Below are 19,763 nucleotides of genomic sequence, written 5' to 3' on the forward strand. Positions count from 1 at the left end.
AAAATAACCAACGCAATAAAACCAACCTACATCAAAATATATGAACAGAATTTACAAAACAAACACACAACTCAATGATGCCAACAGCATTCAAACATAAAAAAACACAGCTGAATAAAACCAAATACATCTACACACGCACATGTACATCTTTATCCAATTCACAGTGTTGTTGTTGCTTTTTTAACAAAGCATGAAAAAAATGTGGCTGTTTTGATGAACTTTTTAGAGGTTGTCTCGGATTTTTGCTCATATATGCGTTGTTTATAGACCGATTTTGCTAATTTTAAATAGCGATCTTCTCGAAAGCATGTCTAACTGAATTATTGAAGATTCGGATCTCGCCGATATCTGGGGACCTCTAAAAACTGATTTCAACAGACAGACAGACGGACATGGCTTAATCGACACCGCTATCTATAAGGATCCAGAATATATATACATACTTAATAGGGTCGGAAAATTATATTATAGAAATTACAAACGGAATGACAAACTTGTATAAAACCTTCTCACGAAGGTGAAGGGTATAAAAATATTTATGAATTTTTCGAAAAAATAATAATTATATAAAATTCTTGTTTTTTTAAATTAAAATTCTTTGGGTTCAATTTAGCTTTTTCATTAGATTTGCTACTCTTGTAAAAGTCATTTAAGAGGAAGACTGAATTTGGATTTGTAATGCATTTCATTTGTTGTGTTTTATGCAGAACTCTTTCCTATTCTTTAAAAATTATCAATAAATGTAATAAATAAAAACTCTGTTTTCTTTTTGTTTGGAATAACATGTTGTTTTCTTAATTTTAATTGGAAATCATGCAAAAAAAGTTTTTGTTGTATAAAATATTTCTCAAAAAAAAAAAGAATCTGCTTAATAAAGCCTACAAAATTTGTTCATTATACATAATTGTTTAAAAATTATACACACATAACTTTTTAAATTACTCTTGGCTACAATTTGAAATTAAGATAGCAAATCATAAACTATGCATGTAAAAAGTTATCAATATTTGCCAATAATACATACATATATAAATATGTAAATAAATATATTGCTTTTATATAGATTTATTTAATACAATTTCGTTTTCCCAAAAAGAAAGAAGAATCGAAAACAAATATACAAACTGATAAACAAAACTTACTGAATAATTGTTATATCTTTAAAAAGATAAATATAAATATTTTAACTTTTCTCTTAAAAACGATATCAAAAACATGTACAATTAATTGGCATAGAGTTGTTGTTGTATTGATCCACACCCATCATCATCATGACAACAATGTCAGTAATCCTTATCAAGCATAACAACACTTTGCTCTTGAGCTATAGCGGCTAACTCCTTTAACCATTCATCTAATAAGACAGCACATAAGGCTAAATCTCTAGTGCGTTCGGTGCCACCGCTGGTAATTGCTCCCATTGTTGATGATATCGAATCTAGAGAAGCCGGTTCGGAACCATTACCACTACCCACCATATAGGCCATATTTCCCAGGTTAGATGAAGCGGTTAAAGTCGATGTTGAACTAGCCCTATCACCCAGAGAGGAGGTTATGCTGTTATGTTGTGGAAAATTATTATAAGATGTTGTTGCTGTTGCCGTTGCTGAATTGTTCGATTGCAAGGTAGTGGTACTGCTAACACTGCCACTACGTTCATTTGTGCGTTCATTTGTTGCCGCCGTTACAGAGGAAGAGGAGGAGGATGTTGAGGCTGAGGATTTTGCTCCTAAAGGCGGTAGATTGGTTAAACTAGTCTCTCTTGTTATAGAACTATTTACTGAACTTGTTGCTTGATTTTGATTATTTAATGAAGGAGATGTAGACGAAGTGCTAGCCGTTGTATTTGAGCCAACTGCAAATGGTGATGTAGATCCTCCTATAATATTGAATAGTATAATTAATTTAATAATATTTCATTTTAAAAGAAATGTTTTCACATGTTTCTTATAGACAGTAAAACATTTTAAGAAATGGAAAGCTTTTAAATATTAGTTTTTAGTTAATTAATCTTGGCATGCTATTATTTTCTAAAAAACTGTTTTATTGTAATAAACATAATAAACAATGATAAAACGTATTAATAGTAAAAATACGACAAAAGTTTTACAAAAATAGTTAAATGATTTGATTAAACAGCTTTGGATGTTGAGGATTAATTTAAGAAAATATAGTGATAATAGGTGTGTTCGCGTACTTTCTAGTAAAAAATATCCAGTAACTTTATGATTGAGAAAATATTAAATTTACTCTCAATCCAAAAATATTTAAAAAAAAGTACGCAAACGCCTATTTGTTGTTGTTGTAACATTTCGACTGTGACCAATAGTTCATACCTGGGGAAAAAACTTTCGGTTGTCGTTGGGTTGACAATCTTTGGCCGAGTATAACTCGGGTCGTTCCGGAGCGAAGACCCAATTGTCGTGGGAACAACAATAATACGTCGGTTTGCGTACTTTTTATTAAAAAAAATATCCAGTAACTTTATGATAAGAGTTATTTTTAATTTACTGTCTAAAACTGTCCAAAAAAGTTTGAAAACGAAAATTGGTAAAAAAAAAAACTTTCGGTTGATACAGCTGTCGCTGGGTTGACAATCTTTGGCCGAGTATGACTCGGGTCGTTCCGGAGCGAAGATACAATTGTCGTGGGAACGATCAACAAACTGTTATTTTTATCGGCTTCCAGCGAACGGAATCCAGTAACAATTAGGGTTCTATAAATCGACTTTCGAATAATCGAACAAGTCGAAAAGTCCAAGTTTCAAAAAATAGTCGACTAAAGTCGAAAAGTCGGAAAAGATCGAAAAAAGTCGAAAAGTCGTAAAAAGTCGGAAAAGATCGAAAAAGGTCGGAAAAAGTCAAACATTTGAAAATAGAAGAAAAAAGTCAAAAATAGTCGAAAATTTTAAATAAGTGGAAAAAATTCTAAAAATCTAAAATAATCGGAAAAAGTCGACTATTTATAAAATACGAAGAGTTTAAAAGTCAACTTTTAACTAAATTCTAAAAGTCGACTTTTCGTTTCAACTATAGAACTCTAGTAACAATTGCTGCGTAAAAAGTTGGAAAAGGTCGAAAAATGTCGGAAAAAGTCAAAAATTTGAAAATAGTAGAAAAAAGTCAAAAATAGTCGAAAATTTTAAATAAGTGTAAAAAAATTCAAAAACTCTAAAATAATCGGAAAAACTCGAAAAATCGACTATTTATAAAATACGAAGAATTTAATAGTCGATGTTTAACTAAATTCTAAAAGTCGACTTCTAGTTTCAACTATAGAACCCTAGTAACAATTGCTGCGAATTGTTACAAATTATCGAGTACGCGAACAGACCTATTAATATACACAACGGTTTCAGTACTTTTCTTTTGAATTTTTTTTTTCTTTTAGATTTTTTAATTTTAATAAAACAATCTAAAAATTATATATATTTTATATTTTCTTCCTAATTTTGAACCATTTTGAACATAAAATTATAATGATGGATATTTCAAATATATTTCTTTTGTTATAAACTTATAAAATTCGCACAAATCATAGTTTTTATAAGGTTTCTAAGTTATTTTACTCTCTGCGTTTCTACTATTTTCTAAATTTAGTTGACCTTAGAAAAAACGAACCCTTTTGGATCAAAAGAAGAGTGTGTGCCAAATTTTATTAAATTATCTTGAAAATTGTGACCTGTAGCGTGTACACAAGGTTTATATCGACACACAGACGGACTCAAAAGGTGATTCTAAGGTGGGTGTATTACCAATATTTTATAATAAAATAAATGATGAAAACAAGTAGAAAAGTATAGTCGGGCATGGCCGACCATATAGTACCCTACACCATGAGTATATTTTTAACTTTTTATAAAATTTGTATTTTTTATAAAGAAACTTTTATGTTGAATGTTACCATAATTCCAAAATATTTAAGCAATTTATTGATAAAAAAACTAAATTTTCTAAATGAGGCTTTATATGGGTCAAATATTTACCGATCCTAGGTAAATTTGGGAAAAGGATATATTTCTAAATAACAGTTAGTTTTGTTGAGTTTCATTGCGATACAAATGGTTACAAGTCAATTTTAGACGTTTAAGACATTTTTGGAAGGGGGGTTTGTATGGGGGATAGGGTCAAATAAGGGCCGATCCTTACGAAAATTTGCAGTGTCATTTATACTTTTATAAAACTTATTTGTGCCAATTTTTAGAGAGATAGCAGAATATTTGATGTAATTATGGCATAAAAAGTTCAAATCGGGAGGTACGGTTGTATGGGGGCTAGGTGAAATAATGGATCGATTTCAATCATTTTCAATAGGCTTCGTCCCTGTGCCCAAAAACATGCTTGGTCATAATTTCATCAAATTATATTGAAAATTGCGGCCTGTACCTTGCGCACAAGGTTTACATGGACAGCCAGCTAGCCGGACAGACGGACGACTCAAAAAATGATTCTGAATCGATCGGTATACTTTAAGGTATTGGACCAATATTTTTGTATGTTACAAACATCAGCACAAACGTATAATACCCTCCCCACTATAGTGGTGTAGGGTATAAAAACCGTTACGAATCATATTCTTTTGTCAAATCTATTTGTAAATAAGAATAAGATAACTACATACATACATACATATTTACAGCAAATTATAAAAAAAACAAACTACTATTTTAAAGCAATTATTTCTAATCTACTCAAAATTACATAAATATATATACAAAAATAAAAGTAAGCAGGCAGCAAATTCAAAATGTAATAATAAACTACAACTACAATTAACTATAGATAATAATTATGAAATATTTATATAAATTTATTTATTTAACTAATAACTACGAATTTTGTTCAAACAAACTAACAAACAAATGATACCAAGTAAAGTGAAATATTTACCGGTGAAGAATGCATAAATTTGTGATAAGCCAGATGTAGCTAAGGAAATATCGTAAGAAAAAAAAAAATAAAATAAAAACAAAAATCAAAATATATATTAAAACATGATAAATATGATAAAATTTTCTGTTAAAGAAATTTTGTTTTTCATAAGATTTTCTGTAATTGTTTAAGTGTGTATGTGTGATATAATGTTGTAATGGAAATGTAATGGAAAACTTATATAAATAAAGCCCCCATTTAAACCCAATTTAATAATTTAAAATAAAATAATAAATCACCTTAAGTTATGCCCAAAAAAAAAAATATTAAACAAAATAAATAGGTTTTTTAAAAGTGGTTTAGAAATCAAGTTAAAGTATTGATAAAAAAAAACGTAAATCATAAAACCAATAAAATGAAATTATTTAACTTACCATTTGACTTGCGGCTAAACATACTAGTTATCGATTTGCTAATACTCATTCTTTTTGTGTCGTTACGTTTGAAGGGATCATACGAGGAGGAAGGTGTCACCTGTACCGGTGAGGAGGCCGATATGGCGGCATATGTAGACTGTTGCGTTGTCATAACTTTGGCTACATGTAAGGGAGAATTTTCTGTTGCTTTGCGGGCATTAATCAAACGAAATTCACGATCTATAAGATATGAACGGGCCACATCGATTATTTCTAGAGAATCTTCAACCACTGGTAGTTCAGCATCAATTTGTTGTTTGAGTATGCGCAATACCTGATGAAATGAGGGAGTGTCTGAGGTGACAACAATATCGGGACGCAAGAGTATAGAGTGTATTAAAGGTAAGGGATACCAGGCTAAACGTGTTATCAGCCCCGTAAGATGTAGATTCACATAAAGAGTATTACTGGTAAATGTTTGTAATTTACTACAAACCGCATTTAGAAAGGGACCTTAAACAGAAAGAATTAAGACAAAATTATTATATTATCATTTTTGATAACATAACACTTACCCAATGATACGGTCCCCTGGGCAAATAGATCTTCAGAAAAGTCCAAATCTGTTAAATGTATTTCATGACGATTTTTTGACATTCTCCAGGGCTCTTTCTTTGATAATATGGAATTTTGTTTGTGGCTGCTACTGCTGGAATCTAAATCAATGTCAGCCATACTGACGGATACATTGGTCGAAGGCGCTAACTCATCAGCAGCTGTTTCTTCATCGGCCGGTCTCCATTTAAACGATTCATAGCCACTGGATTCCCCTATAGATTGCAAACTATCAAACTGTTTTTTGTCTTCATAGAATGTTGTGCTTGAGGAAATTAAATTTGATTGCTCCAACAAAGGACTGCTATTGAATTCATTGAAAAACTGTTTAACCATTTCCATAGTTTGATTATTTCCTTTACTCGATTTACGAGGCCATTTCTGATATTTATAATCATGGGACCAAGTTGAACAAGCCGTTAAACATTGCACTATACGAAAATGAGCTTCAAACAGATATGCATGATAATTGGCATACAAACTATCGCCGGTATGCAAACCATAGTAATTCCAATTGGCTCCAATAGTCTTACTCAGCGTTGATGTAGGCGACGGCATGGTGGGGTGTGTATGATGTGCTGTATCGCCTACATGTTTATGTTTTGTCAACTCTCTAGCTCTTTTCATTACCTCGGGCGTTAAATCCAAAAAGAATTCGGCGGCGTTTGTATAAGGATCAATTTTATTAATTTTGTGACGATAAGATATGGGTACATGTTTACCCGGCAGTAGATATTTCAATAATAATTCCAACATTAAATCCTCACAATGTAAACCCAATAGGGTATCGAATAATGCCATTGTAACCATACATAAATTGGGATCTTGAGAACTTAAACGTTCCACCAATGTATCCAATATACGTTCACCATCAAACTTTTCCATATCCAAGAGAAATTTCACAAATAATTTCATTAGTTCTGGTTCGGTCACTGAGCGCAATATTAAATCCAAATAGGACATGGCCGATATTTGAGAATCCACATTTGTCTGGAAATGTTTGCCTTTCAATGTCTGTGAATATTTCCAGAAAAAAAATTGTTTCGATTTTTTTTTTACTTAACAATTGGTGTGGTTTTACAGCGGAACTTACGAATAGTAGACCGAAAGTTATACGAATAGATAGATTTGTTAAACAGCATATTAGAGAGAGAGATTTAACACAAATACCAGGCGGTTAGAGGACAGTGTATAAAAAGATAACTATGTGTTGTCAGTCAATAAACATATAAAACACTTATTATCATTAATTAGTTTACTTTTAACAGGATTAAATAATTTCAAGAAAATATAAACCTAAATAGTGAGCGATCTTGCCTAATTTCTTTAACAAATACAACTATTTTTAATCGGAGCACCGATTTCTGTTCAAAACTATGGAACATTAAATACAAATTCGTTAGATTTTTGATAGGTTTTGAAACGGACTTAAGATTCTTAAACGTTTTTACTGTTTGGCAATGAATGTGTAGGGACATGGCGGAAGCACAAAGCAGGGTCATTTTTGAATTTAAAAAGACAAAATACTTTTAGGAATTCTACATATTATGTGTTTTTATAAGGCCTTGACAAAACAACAGTTATAATTTTATTCTTTTTTAATAAGTTACCAAATAATAATTACATGTAGAAAGCAAATAAATCCTTCAAAAAAAACCAACACCACATAAAAATCGAAGACAATTTTTTTTAAACATACATATAAATAGACTTATAAAGGGACACAAACGTACAGAGGCAAACAAAAAACATTTACTTTTAGAGTGCGTGTGTGTTATTTTTTTTTCGTATGTGTCCCCCATTAACATACCTGTAATAATGCTGGACCCAAAACGGGTACAATAAATCCTTGATACATAAAATCAAGCAATTGATTTTTAATCATTTCATGAGCCACCTGTACAACAGCATTACAAAATTCCAAAGCATTCATAAATAATGTCAATTCAGGTATTTCAGTAACATCATCGGGCGTTATACGATGCCAATCAATTGAATTGATTTCAATGGAATTAGGTAGACGTGAATAGAGTCCACCGAGACCAGTAACCAGTAATGGACACATGGACGAATATTGTGCTATGTAAGTACCAATATTGGAGTTTTTTTGTGATAACGCCATACATAGTAAGAGAGCATCTCTGGCCTGATGACCCAAACTGCCTTCACGGTGAACATATGGTATGAGTAGAGAAAATATTATAAAGCTGTAAATGGGAGAAATTATTAATTAGTATTTAAACCATTTATCGTCTATCTTTTTATCTATCTATCTATCTATCTATCTATCTATCTATCTATCTATCAATCTATCAATCTATCTATCTATCTATCTATCTATCTATCTATCTATCTATCTATCTATCTATCTATCTATCTATCTATCTATCTACCAATCTATCTATCTATCTATCTATCTATCTATCTATCTATCTATATATCTATCTATCTATCTATCTATCTATCTATCTATCCATCTATCTACCAATCTATCTATCTATCTATCTATCTATCTATCTATCTATCTATCTATCTATATATATATATAATATATATATATATATATATATATATAATATATAATATATATATATATATATATATATATATATATATATATATATATATATATATATATATATATATATATATATATATATATATATATATATCTATCTATCTATCTATCTATCTATCTATCTATCTATCTACCAATCTATCTATCTATCTATCTATCTATCTATCTATCTATCTATCTATCTATCTATCTACCAATCTATCTATCTATCTATCTATCTATCTATCTATCTATATATCTATCTATCTATCTATCTATCTATCTATCTATCTATTTATCTATCTATCTATCAATCCATCTATCTACCAATCTATCTATCTATCTATCTATCAATCTATCTACTTTTTTAAACAAAATTTTCTACTCACTTGCTAGGACTCTGTGTTTCTTGAGCTGATGTAAAGAAAAACAAATCCAAAAGATGAACATTTTGCATTAGAACCACACAAAGTTGATTCAATAGTATGACCAAACGTTTCTCGAGATCTGGTGGAAATATTTCACCTTGACTTGATGCCAATATTTTCAATAATGGCCTCAAAAATGGTTCGTGACACAATAGCTGATGCCTGGAATGACTAACCAATAGTTCATACAGTTTCAGCTGCTCCAAACGCACCGCATTGGCATAACGTCCCGTCACACAGCCCCATTCATATAATTTATCTAATAGATTTTCACTTAACATATATTCCAAACAAGGTGCAGGTGGTACATTTGATGAGTCGGGTAAGGCAACTTTATTACAATGATGTAATTCCACCAATAAAAGTGTAACCATAAAATCCAAATGTGACACAACCGCCAAAACATCATCATGTGATGGAGTACGATTTGGACCATCGGCTCTTTGTATAATTTCGTAGGCTTGTTGCCAGTGTTTACAAAAACTATCATAACAGGCACGCGGATCACAATCAGTTGCAGTATCTATGGGACGTTGTCTTAAAACAGGATGTTGTGTTGAACCGGAACTACTGGATGTGGTGAAAAATGAACTTCCTGCACCGGAGCCATTACTATGAGTACGTGTTAGACTCTGCCTTAAAGGACTTGAACGTAACCAACTCATATTTTATAATTGTTGAGTTTAATTTTTGTTGGTGTTTTTATGTTTTGATTTGCTTGGCAAATATCTCTCTTTTTTTTTTTTTTTGCTATCGTCCAAACAATAACAATGAAATTTGTGTTATATTCACAAATGGTTGGATATTAACATATGTACATATATGTTTGTATGTATGTAGCATACAAAATGTAAATGTATAAAGTAAATTATTTATATGTATGTATGTTTGTATCTAGATAGAATTATTATTGTATATTTTGATTCTCTTCTCTATGGTCTTTATATGTACTGCATAATCGTATTTGGACTCGGACTCGTACCGTAACGTATTCGTATGTGTGTTAACTAAATGTATACATTTATGTATATTGTGCTGCTTATTTTAGTTTATCATCATCACAAGTTTTAGGCGACGTTTCATTGTAAAATGGGGGGACGTAATATTTATAATTGACTGTGGTGTTTATTTGCCTTATAATTTTTTTTTTATTTTTTAATTTTATTTATTTTGTTCGATGTTTTTGTTTCGCTTTATTTTTTTCTATATAAATGTACGTACTTTTATTTTAATTATTTTATTTGTAGTGTGTGATGATAATGATGACGTGATGCAAATTTTAAGCGTTTCTAAAAATTGATAAGAAAATTTATTAAGTTTATGAACTAGTAAAAAATAATTATTCAAGTTGACGATTAATATTTGACATTTTAATGCACATTGGAAAGAGTTTAACATTTACATTATTTTGCCAATACTACTACAGTGTATTCTGTTTACAAAACTTTAATGTTATGTTCCATCGTTGTGTGTGCAACTGTTACGGTTATAATTTATTGTGTGTGCTGGATGTTGCAATATTTGTCTTATTTCTCACATCAAACAAAAAAACTAACAAACAAATGTATAAAATGCTAGAGATACTAACACAGCTATACAAATATAAAAGTTTATAAATAAAGCAAAATGTTGGAATAAAAATAAAATCAAATCAAAATAATTAACAACTACTACATAGTAAATAAATGAACAGTAAAAGCAAATGGAAAATCCCACAAATTTTTGAATGTATGTTTAATATACATACTACCTGATTTGATACAAATATTACAGATATTCACAAACGGGAAATAGGTATAAAAAGTAAATTTTTTTTAGCAAATTTATGCTAAATTAATTTTTTTATAATAAATACCCTTTAAGAAAGACCTTTTACATTTAATTTTATTCAAAAATTTAAAAATGAAATGTCAAACAACTGGTAAAGCAAAAATTTATACAGTGAATCAACTAAGTTTTTTGCCTACCTTTTTTAAGAGAAATTTGTCTTTTGTTCATAAATAAAATTCGAAAAAACAGGTAAAAAGTAAATATATTTTTTCCAATTAAAAATGGAGATTGTGTAAAATGTTAAAAATTAGAAAAAAATATTTAAATACAAATTTTGGTGCATTTGTTGTTGCATTTTATTATTTTTCATCAGAATTTGCATGTCAATAAAGTATTTTGCATATTGAGAATTCCGGTTAATTTCATTGGGCTTTTCAAATTATTTTTTAATTATTTTTGGAATTTATTGTTTTATTGTTAAAAGGAAGAGTGTTTGCCTTAAAATGTTTAAAGGCTAATAACGAGGCAATTTCGATATAAAAAATTATATAAAAAATCAATAAAATATAATTATGAAATGTTTAATCAACAACATTAAAAAATATAAAATATAGTAATAGATGAAATGATCCAAAAAATTATTAGAAAAAACGCACTGAGTGCTCTTTCAAAGTCTTTAACTGCCAAATGACTCCTGATTTATCTTTTCAAAATCTATATACGAACTACTAGGAACACTATGTTTAAATTTAGACCTCTAAACAGACCTTAGGTTGCTTGGAACAAATGTAAAGTGAACTGTCGTGTAGTATAGGAAAAATACCTAATTTATATATTTTAAAATAGAGTTGGTTATCATAGCGTAACGTCAACAAAAGCAATATTTTTCACCTAATACATACACTTATATATATTTAGAACCCAAATCAAGAATATCTATCCAGATCCAAATTCGCCTACTGTATCTTATTCATAAAATATAGAATTTAAAATATGAGGTTGAAAATCAAGATTTTAGCATTTAATAGTTCTATATGGTGATGTCCCCATACTTAGAGTGGCTAGGATGGTACTTAGTGTTAGATTTATTGAATAAGAATCAATATTATACAATTCTAAATAAAATTTACACAATACTCTTCAAATAGATGGAGTTTCCGTAATGTAGTTTTTGTTTATAAATACAAAATGACCAAAACCCCGGATTATTTTGTTATAATATATAAATTTATACCTCACAAAACATTTTTTCTAGGTCCAAATCCATTGATGATTATCTAATATATCATGTATTCAATTCAAAATTACTTATTATTTTCGAAATTTAATGAAAAAAGCGATAGATTTCATGTTAAGTCAAATATTGCTAAATTCTAATAGGTATATAGGATAATTAAATCGGTTAAGAAATGTCCAAATTTAGTCGTTCCACTACTAAAATATCTAAAAAAATGTTATTCTAATATATAGGAGTAATAAAAATATTAAATTATATAAAATAATGCAGCAATATTAAAAAAATTAACAAAAAACCTAAAAAAGCAAAATACATTATTGACCCAAAAAAATAACAATACATTCACATTTTATCAAAAATCTCGTTAATTAATATACCGATTTTACTTTTTATGGTAGAAAATTAAAATATAAGATATTCTTTAAAAAATACAACAAACAAATTGCTTTATTTTGCTAAAAATAATTGTTCAGATAAAGTTTTTTCTTAAAATTTATAAAAATTTTACAAAGGCAAATAACTTAATTGATTCACTGTACATATTAAAGTTCAGTGAACATCTTATCTGGAAAAAATATAAAACAAAAATAACCTTTTTCCAAAAATTTTCTGTAATAGTATGAATAATATTTTATTTAAATATTTTTAAGCTCAATGGTCAGCTTACAGTTGGAAAATACATTTTTGGTATAAGCAGGAAGAATACTTTGGAATATTGTTAGTTTTGTTCTATTTACATTACTTTTTTCGGAATATTATTGTTAATTATAATTATTAGCAAAAATCCTCTATTAAGAAAATTTAAGAAACTCTGTGTGATGTTGAAACTTTTTGGTGTTAAAAAGAGAGAAATAGTCAGACTAGTTGGCTGGAGTTAGCGGTTGAATTGTTTATGAGTTTGACTTCAATGCTTCGATGCTTCACAACCTCATAGAAAACAAATAAAACCACCAAAATAGATAAAAAGCAGATGCTGTTTGGAAATAGAATTCTTAATATTTCAAATCAAACTAAAGCACCTGTATGTTTATCTATCGATTGGTGTTACCTTTGCACAGTAGTACTTAATACTTCTCAACTCAGCTGGCGGCCAGGTAGGCTGGCAAAAAAAACCAAAAATAAAGCGAACGAAACTATTAAACAACACTCTTTGTAGAAGCACTTGCAATGTACAATTATTTTTAAACTATAAATAAAAAAACTATACCAACAAAATTTAACACCTTTGGCCTTGTGACAAATTAATTTTGTATTAATACAAAAAAAATACAACAAAAACAAAACGAAAAATATTTGTCAACAATTTTGTTTAAAAGCTTGCATATTGCAACACACTCTTTCGAATTAATCGACAAATTCGATAAATAAAAATAAGTTAAATAATACCAACAACTTGAAAAGAAATTGATTCTTAAAATGAATTGTTTGTAGCCATTCTACCCCTCTTACCTTTTACTAGTATTTTGAATTTATAAAGTTGTTTCTTAAATACAGTTTATTAAATAAAACACACACATACACACAACGTCTTTATGTAGTTAAAAAATATATATTACGTTGTTGTTGTAGTTGTACTTCCGCAGCCCACAAATTACATACAATATAAACATTGATTTTATTCACTTTTAGTTAATAAATAATTGAAAATTTTTATAATGCACTTATAGTATGTCAATTAATTTATATCTTTTTAATAAATTCACATTTTATAAATGATTTATTTTAATAAAATTTGCATTGCAAAAAGTTTTAACAGAGAATAACACACAGAAAAGAAAGTAATGACGATATAAAATAAATTAATTCACAATAACAAGATTGACAGGTAATTTTGACATTTCCAACTAAACAACAAAAACAGATATGTTATAACAAACAAGTGTTATTTTTATTTTGTTTTGCTGATTTCGAAGCGCCATCTAGAGGAAGTTAACAGCAAATAATACATCACAAAGGAAAATGCCAAAATCAGCTGTATATGAAAAAAATTAGTTGCAGACTGCAACTTGCAATAGTTTTTTTTAGAGGTGGATTTTTTGTTTAAGCATTTAATTTGTTACAAAAATCTTACAATAATGTCAAATCCATTTGGTGAACCTGATGAAAGCGATATAGACGGTGCTATACTTGAAGGTTTTATTTGTCCCATGTGTCGTGAGGATTTAAAATCTCTTGAATTTCTTACCGACCATTTCGACAAAGCTCATGCTGAAGATGACGATCTTCGGACATTGTTTAAGGACATTTTTAGCAAAGCTAAAAAGAAAATAAATTTTGACTTGTCACGCAGCTTAGAGAAAAGTGCCACCATATCAACTTCACGCAGTGGAGCTGAGCCTAACGTACGTGAAACCAGCAATGCTCGTTCGCGCATGAATGTTTTCAATTTCATGGACCATCAGGAGGTCGGTGTGGAACACTCGCTCACAGAGTATTTTCAATCTATAAGAAATCCTCGCTTGGAACGTTATGCAAGTGAAACAAATAAATTGATTATAAGACTACATAAACTCTTAAAGGATATGCCTTCGGATGCAGTATTGCGAAAACAACATGAACAAAATGTAAGTATGTATGTATATTAAATTTGCAGATGGTTTTCCAAATAGTAAAATTTTTAGTTAAAATATTAAAAAAGATTCCTATACCGTTGTGCAACATCAGCATTAAGCACTCGCATAATTTCTACACATGCATATGTATGTATGTTCATTAGAATAGTCCCCTTTTTATATAGAAAGTGTGTTCATTAATCTACTGTAAGTCTATTGTAATTCTTCCTTAAAAGTCTTAATTTTAAAGATCAACTACTAAATATTAAAAAAACTAAACACATTTTTATAAAACTATAGATTAACATAAATTTATAAACTAATTGAAATAAATAAAATCTTAATTTAGATTGTTCCTTGGCTGGATGGTAGCTCTGTTAAATTGTGTCCCAATTGTGCCAAAAGTTTTCACATTGCCAGACGCCAACATCATTGTCGTTTGTGTGGCAGTATAATGTGCCATGATTGTTCCAAATTTTTACCTCTTGATACCGCATGTAAGTAGAGAAAAGTTTTATGATTTACTATATATTGTTTACATCAAAGACATATTGATCAGCGGCAAATATCGGTTGCAATAACAAATTTATAATTCTCTAACTCTTTAATGAACTTTTGTTAAGAAATATTTTCAAAATATACTTTGCCGATACTTTTCGTTAACTATAGATTATGTTTATCGAAAAATATAGGTGAAATTAAATTCAGAATACTACATAATGACAATTATTGCTAACTTAGGAATTTTTACTATTTAACGACAAAAAAAAGTTACTAAATTGAAGCATAGAACTCAAAAAAGTTTTCGAACGAACATTTGTTGTATTAAACGAAATTATTTTGTATTGGTAGTGGAGATTTTTGAATACTGACATACCGCAAGAAGTATTTCAATATTTATATTCTATGTATTTCTGAACTATATTTAATTCTATCCGATGTGCTTTTGAGAAGTTTTCTATTTAAAATTGGTCCATACTCATGAAACTTTGATATTGTTGTTATTGTAGCTGCGACACGTGTAAAGATAGTATGGCTGGGTTGACAATCCTTGGTTGTTGTTCGTTGAACTCTGAATTGTTCCGGTGCGAAGAACCAATTGTCGTGCAAACGTGATATTTTGTAAAAGTTTTTTCTTTCAATAATTAACATGGTTCAGCATTATTAGAATCTATTCAAAATTTTATATAATTCACGTAAAATTCTACTATGGCTTATCAACAGTCAATAATCGACCATAGGTCTCAGAGATCGTGGATTCGATTACCACCTGAGACACTAAGTCAACTTTTCGACTTTTTGCATTTTATGAAATGTCGACTTTTTGACTTTTTGCATTTTATAAAAAGTCTACTTTTTGCATTTTATAAAAAGTCTACTTTTTGCATTTAGTTAAAAGTCGATTTTTCGACCTTTTTCATTTAATTAAAAGTCGATTTTTCGACTTTTTTCATTTAATTAAAAGTCGATTTTTCGACTTTTAATTAAATTTTATAAATAGTCGACTTTTCGACTTTTTCCGACTTTTCGACTATTTTCGACTTTTTCCGAAGCCAGAAGCGTAAATTTATAATGTTACCATTTAACATTATATTATTACTATTTATAATTATTACCGATTTTTTTCGATTTTTCCGATTTTTTTCGACTTTTTCCGACTTTTTTCGACTTTTTCCAACTTTTTCCGACTTTTCTACTTTTTCGGACTTTTCGACTTTTTTTGACTTTTCGACTCTTTCCGACGTTTCGACTTTTTTCGACTATTTCCGACTTTTTCCAACTTTATTCGACTTTACAAAGTCGACTTTTCGAATTTTTCATAGACGATAGTCGAGTTATCGACTTTTTTGAAACAAAATAGTCGACTTCGACTTTTTTCGACAAAAAGTCGATTGTTCGATTATTCGAAAGTTGTTTTATAGAACCCTAATTGGTATATTTTCTATTTGTTTGTTATTAAAAAATTTGGCATAGCTTTTCATTCTATTACCGTTATTTAAAAAAAAATCGGTTGCATTTCATTTTCTTTTTAAAGTACTATTTTTATCTACTACAAAAATAAACAACCATTCAAAAATAAAATAGGAGTAACCAAAACAACAAAAAAAGAAAATAGTAAAAGAAAAGAAAAACACTGCACACAAATTGTTTAAAATAACAAAAATGAAAAGAAAAATGTTTTAATTTCTTAAGTTTTTATAAAATATTAAACGACGACTATCCAATAATAAATAGTTGAAATAAATTCTTTAATAATATAACTACAGATATAGTTATGTATACAATTTGTACAATAAAAATCTGACGAGAAAACAAAAGATAACGTGGCAAAAAAACAACAATAAAATTGATAAAATATACCAGTTAGCCAAAAGAAAGTTAATATAACAAGAATCTCCCAAATGAGAAAAACTCTAACGGATTTAAATATATACTAAACAAAATAACACAAAATCTTCAGTTAGAGTAACAAATACCACCCACAAAACGTAAACAATTAAAAAGCCAAAATGACAGAGGAAACATTTATGCTAGTTATGCTTGTAATAGTTATGTTAGTGGGTTCATATTTGGCAGGCAGCATACCAATAGTAATGAAGTTAAGTGAGAAAAAACTCAAACTAGTTACTGTCCTGGGAGCGGGTCTATTAGTAGGCACTGCCTTAACTGTTATTATACCTGAAGGCATAAGATCTTTATACACAGAAGTGGAAACACCAATGTTAACAAAAACTACTGCCAATACGGCAGAAACACCTAATTTACACACGCACGACGAGGAAAAGGATCATTCCCGCACTATTGGTTTGTCGTTAGTATTGGGTTTTGTCTTTATGATGCTAGTGGATCAAATATCACAAAAACGACAAAAAGAATCATCTCCGAGCGATAAAAACATAACAGCTACCTTGGGTCTTGTGGTGCATGCGGCTGCTGATGGTGTTGCTTTGGGTGCAGCTGCCACTACCAGTCACAAAGACGTCGAAATGATTGTGTTCCTAGCAATTATGCTGCATAAAGCACCAGCCGCTTTTGGATTGGTCAGTTTTTTGCTGCATGAAAAAATCGAACGTCAACAGATTCGCAAACATTTAGCAATATTCTCTTTATCGGCTCCTCTCTTAACGCTACTTACCTACTTTGGCATTGGACAAGAACAAAAGGAAACCTTAAATTCTGTTAATGCCACTGGCATAGCTATGCTCTTTTCGGCTGGTACCTTTTTGTATGTAGCAACAGTTCATGTTTTACCCGAATTAACACAAGGTGGACATTCTCATGCCTCATCGCATTCTTCCCAATATCGTCTGCTTGAAGAGAACACTGACCTGCCAACACAAATCGCCCCTTCGAACGGTCTGAGCTGCAGTGAACTTATTATAATGATATTTGGCGCATTATTGCCGTTAGTGATAACATTTGGCCATCATCATTAATAAAATAAATTTAGTATAATAATTTGTAAATATATATATACTATATAGAAATTAGGGTGTCTCCAAAATAGAATTGAAAGTTTTAATACTTAATTTGTTGTGTTTATGTGTGAGCTTGTTTGATTGAGCTTATACACTAGGTCTTGGTGCTCTTGTTTTCACAGATATCATTTCTTAAAGATTAAAATGATTCAGAAAAATTATTTTGTTTCTTAATTTTTCGATTTCAAGCCGCCTTTTAGGTATTTTCATTAAAAACTTCAATTGCTTATATTTTCCTTCGAAGAAATACAAAATGAATCGTGAAATCCTTAAAAATATTTTTTTATCCCTTGATATTGACATCAAGACAAACAATTTCAGAAATTGTATTTTATAATGAATTTAAGTTTATTCTATCAGCAACTTTTATTTTGGGATCGCCCTAATATACATATATTAAGATTTATAAAGAAATATACATAATTATATGATGCTATATGACATACAAAATTTATCATGATCAAAATTAATGTTTTACATGTAATGTATAAAAAAGAATCGCTTAATTTATAGAACGTTAAATAAAAATCTTATTTGTGAGGAAAAATTAAATAATGATATGTACTGATTTGGAAAAAAATGATGTTTTTGGTAAAATATTTAAAAAGATGATAATTTAAACCAAAGAATACAATTAAAACCTCTTATTTAATAAATTTTTATATAACATATTTCTTTTAATTTAAAATATCCCTTAATGTTTTTAGTGGAATTAGCCAGTCTTACAATGACACACAGTGAACCTCTTAAACAAACCGCAGATGAAAAGAATACCACTAGTTCCTCTAATCCCCAACAAAGTGGTATACGTTCCTGTGATCACTGTCTATGGCTTTTAGAAACGCGACAAGAAATGCACGAAAGTCGTACATGTCGTCCACCAATAACACACATTTATGCAGACATACAGAAATTGCGTAAAAATGTTATGCCCGACATAGAAATGTATTTGAAAATCATAGCCAGTCTCTATGAGGGAGAATCCATATTCACTTTAAACGATGCCAGTGCGCTGCGTGGTAAAATTGGACAAGTTGCCGAAGCTATAGATGTACTTAGTAAACGTATTTTGGCCATAACTTGTGAGCCGGGTACACGAGAGGAGAGTCTAAAAAAGGCCATACGTTTATCTTGTATACAATTGATAAAAGAGAAAATGCTATCACTGCCACCACTGCCAAAGGAGGAGGAAATACGTAAGATACAAGAACGTAAACGCATGGAAGCTGAATTACGTATAGCCACAGAACGTAGACAAGCTATGGAGGCATATGAAAGATATGGTTTGGCAGCGGCCTCCAGTTCAGAAAGTACTAGTTTAAAAAGTGGCGATTATGCGCAAGGGGTAAGTTTTAACAACAAATTTCAAATAAATCTTTTAATACAATTAATTAATTTTTATCTTTAATTTTAGTCCGATTTACGTTCCTTGGATAATTGGACTGCTCATCAAATCAGTACAGCCGGACTGGTGCAAAATGATGATCCTTTAGTGGAGCAAATAAATATAATCAAAGGTTATATAAAACAAGCCAGACAGGATATGAATTTTGATGTTGTCGAAACACTAGAAATTAATTTAAGAGAATTGCAAAAAGAATTCTATCAACGCCAAAGAGCTTTAAGTGTTATGCATAATAATAGTGCTACAAGGCAAAATGATGATGAACGAACAGCGAACCTAGAAGATAGTAAATAAATTCTACTTGAAATTGTTTGCCACACACATTCCTTCATTTAACAATGTCACAAAAACTATATGTGTGTACTACAAGTTGTATACCAAATATTAATCACACCTACAAAAATACTTTTAATTTCTTTATTTCTTTTAA

At 29.7% G+C, this 19,763-nt stretch overlaps 3 protein-coding genes across 7 annotated transcripts; 2 read left to right on the top strand and 1 right to left on the bottom strand.

Moving 5' to 3' along the window:
• Positions 1-1,036: 1,036 nt before the first annotated feature.
• Positions 1,037-13,587, bottom strand: LOC111681460 (FHIP family protein GG24907). 5 transcript variants are annotated; one of them, XM_046947421.1, is made up of 7 exons: positions 13,454-13,587; positions 8,852-10,179; positions 7,716-8,112; positions 5,866-6,919; positions 5,309-5,803; positions 4,893-4,931; positions 1,037-1,882 (listed from the first exon to the last, which is right to left on the bottom strand). In XM_046947421.1, exons 2-7 carry the CDS (start codon positions 9,553-9,555, stop codon positions 1,287-1,289), a joined length of 3,285 nt encoding a protein of 1,094 aa, XP_046803377.1. In that variant the 5' UTR covers positions 9,556-10,179; positions 13,454-13,587; the 3' UTR covers positions 1,037-1,286. The 5 variants fall into 5 exon arrangements, with proteins under 5 accessions (XP_046803377.1, XP_046803379.1, XP_046803376.1 ...); XM_046947423.1 differs by lacking the exon at positions 13,454-13,587 and adding an exon at positions 13,347-13,408 and having other exon boundaries at positions 5,866-6,895; XM_046947420.1 differs by lacking the exon at positions 13,454-13,587 and adding an exon at positions 13,347-13,408.
• LOC111681463 (rabenosyn-5) lies at positions 10,549-19,753 on the top strand. The gene is made up of 6 exons (XM_046947426.1): positions 10,549-10,684; positions 13,645-13,722; positions 13,811-14,461; positions 14,799-14,946; positions 18,636-19,273; positions 19,343-19,753. The coding sequence occupies exons 3-6, from the start codon at positions 13,973-13,975 to the stop codon at positions 19,625-19,627; spliced, it is 1,560 nt and encodes a 519-aa protein (XP_046803382.1). The 5' UTR covers positions 10,549-10,684; positions 13,645-13,722; positions 13,811-13,972; the 3' UTR covers positions 19,628-19,753.
• LOC111681464 (zinc transporter ZIP9-A) lies at positions 16,547-18,480 on the top strand. Its single transcript, XM_023443250.2, has one exon. It carries the CDS (start codon positions 16,960-16,962, stop codon positions 17,884-17,886), a length of 927 nt encoding a protein of 308 aa, XP_023299018.2. The 5' UTR covers positions 16,547-16,959; the 3' UTR covers positions 17,887-18,480.
• Positions 19,754-19,763: the final 10 nt, after the last annotated feature.

Source organism: Lucilia cuprina, chromosome 3, assembly GCF_022045245.1.
Source record: "Lucilia cuprina isolate Lc7/37 chromosome 3, ASM2204524v1, whole genome shotgun sequence".
Classification (NCBI taxonomy): Eukaryota; Metazoa; Arthropoda; class Insecta; order Diptera; family Calliphoridae; genus Lucilia; species Lucilia cuprina.

What these genes read in the sequence shown, in the direction of transcription:
- LOC111681460 (XM_046947421.1), bottom strand. Translation starts at nt 9,555, where the DNA reads ATGAGTTGGTTACGTTCAAGTCCTTTAAGGCAGAGTCTAACACGTACT. An exon ending in GAAACACAGAGTCCTAGCAA is followed by an intron (nt 8,113 to 8,851) that starts GTGAGTAGAAAA and finishes TCCCATTTACAG; the next exon opens with CTTTATAATATTTTCTCTAC. An exon ending in CCAGGGGACCGTATCATTGG is followed by an intron (nt 5,804 to 5,865) that starts GTAAGTGTTATG and finishes TTTCTGTTTAAG; the next exon opens with GTCCCTTTCTAAATGCGGTT.
- LOC111681463 (XM_046947426.1), top strand. Translation starts at nt 13,973, where the DNA reads ATGTCAAATCCATTTGGTGAACCTGATGAAAGCGATATAGACGGTGCT. An exon ending in TTTACCTCTTGATACCGCAT is followed by an intron (nt 14,947 to 18,635) that starts GTAAGTAGAGAA and finishes TAATGTTTTTAG; the next exon opens with TGGAATTAGCCAGTCTTACA. An exon ending in GTGGCGATTATGCGCAAGGG is followed by an intron (nt 19,274 to 19,342) that starts GTAAGTTTTAAC and finishes CTTTAATTTTAG; the next exon opens with TCCGATTTACGTTCCTTGGA.
- LOC111681464 (XM_023443250.2), top strand. Translation starts at nt 16,960, where the DNA reads ATGACAGAGGAAACATTTATGCTAGTTATGCTTGTAATAGTTATGTTA.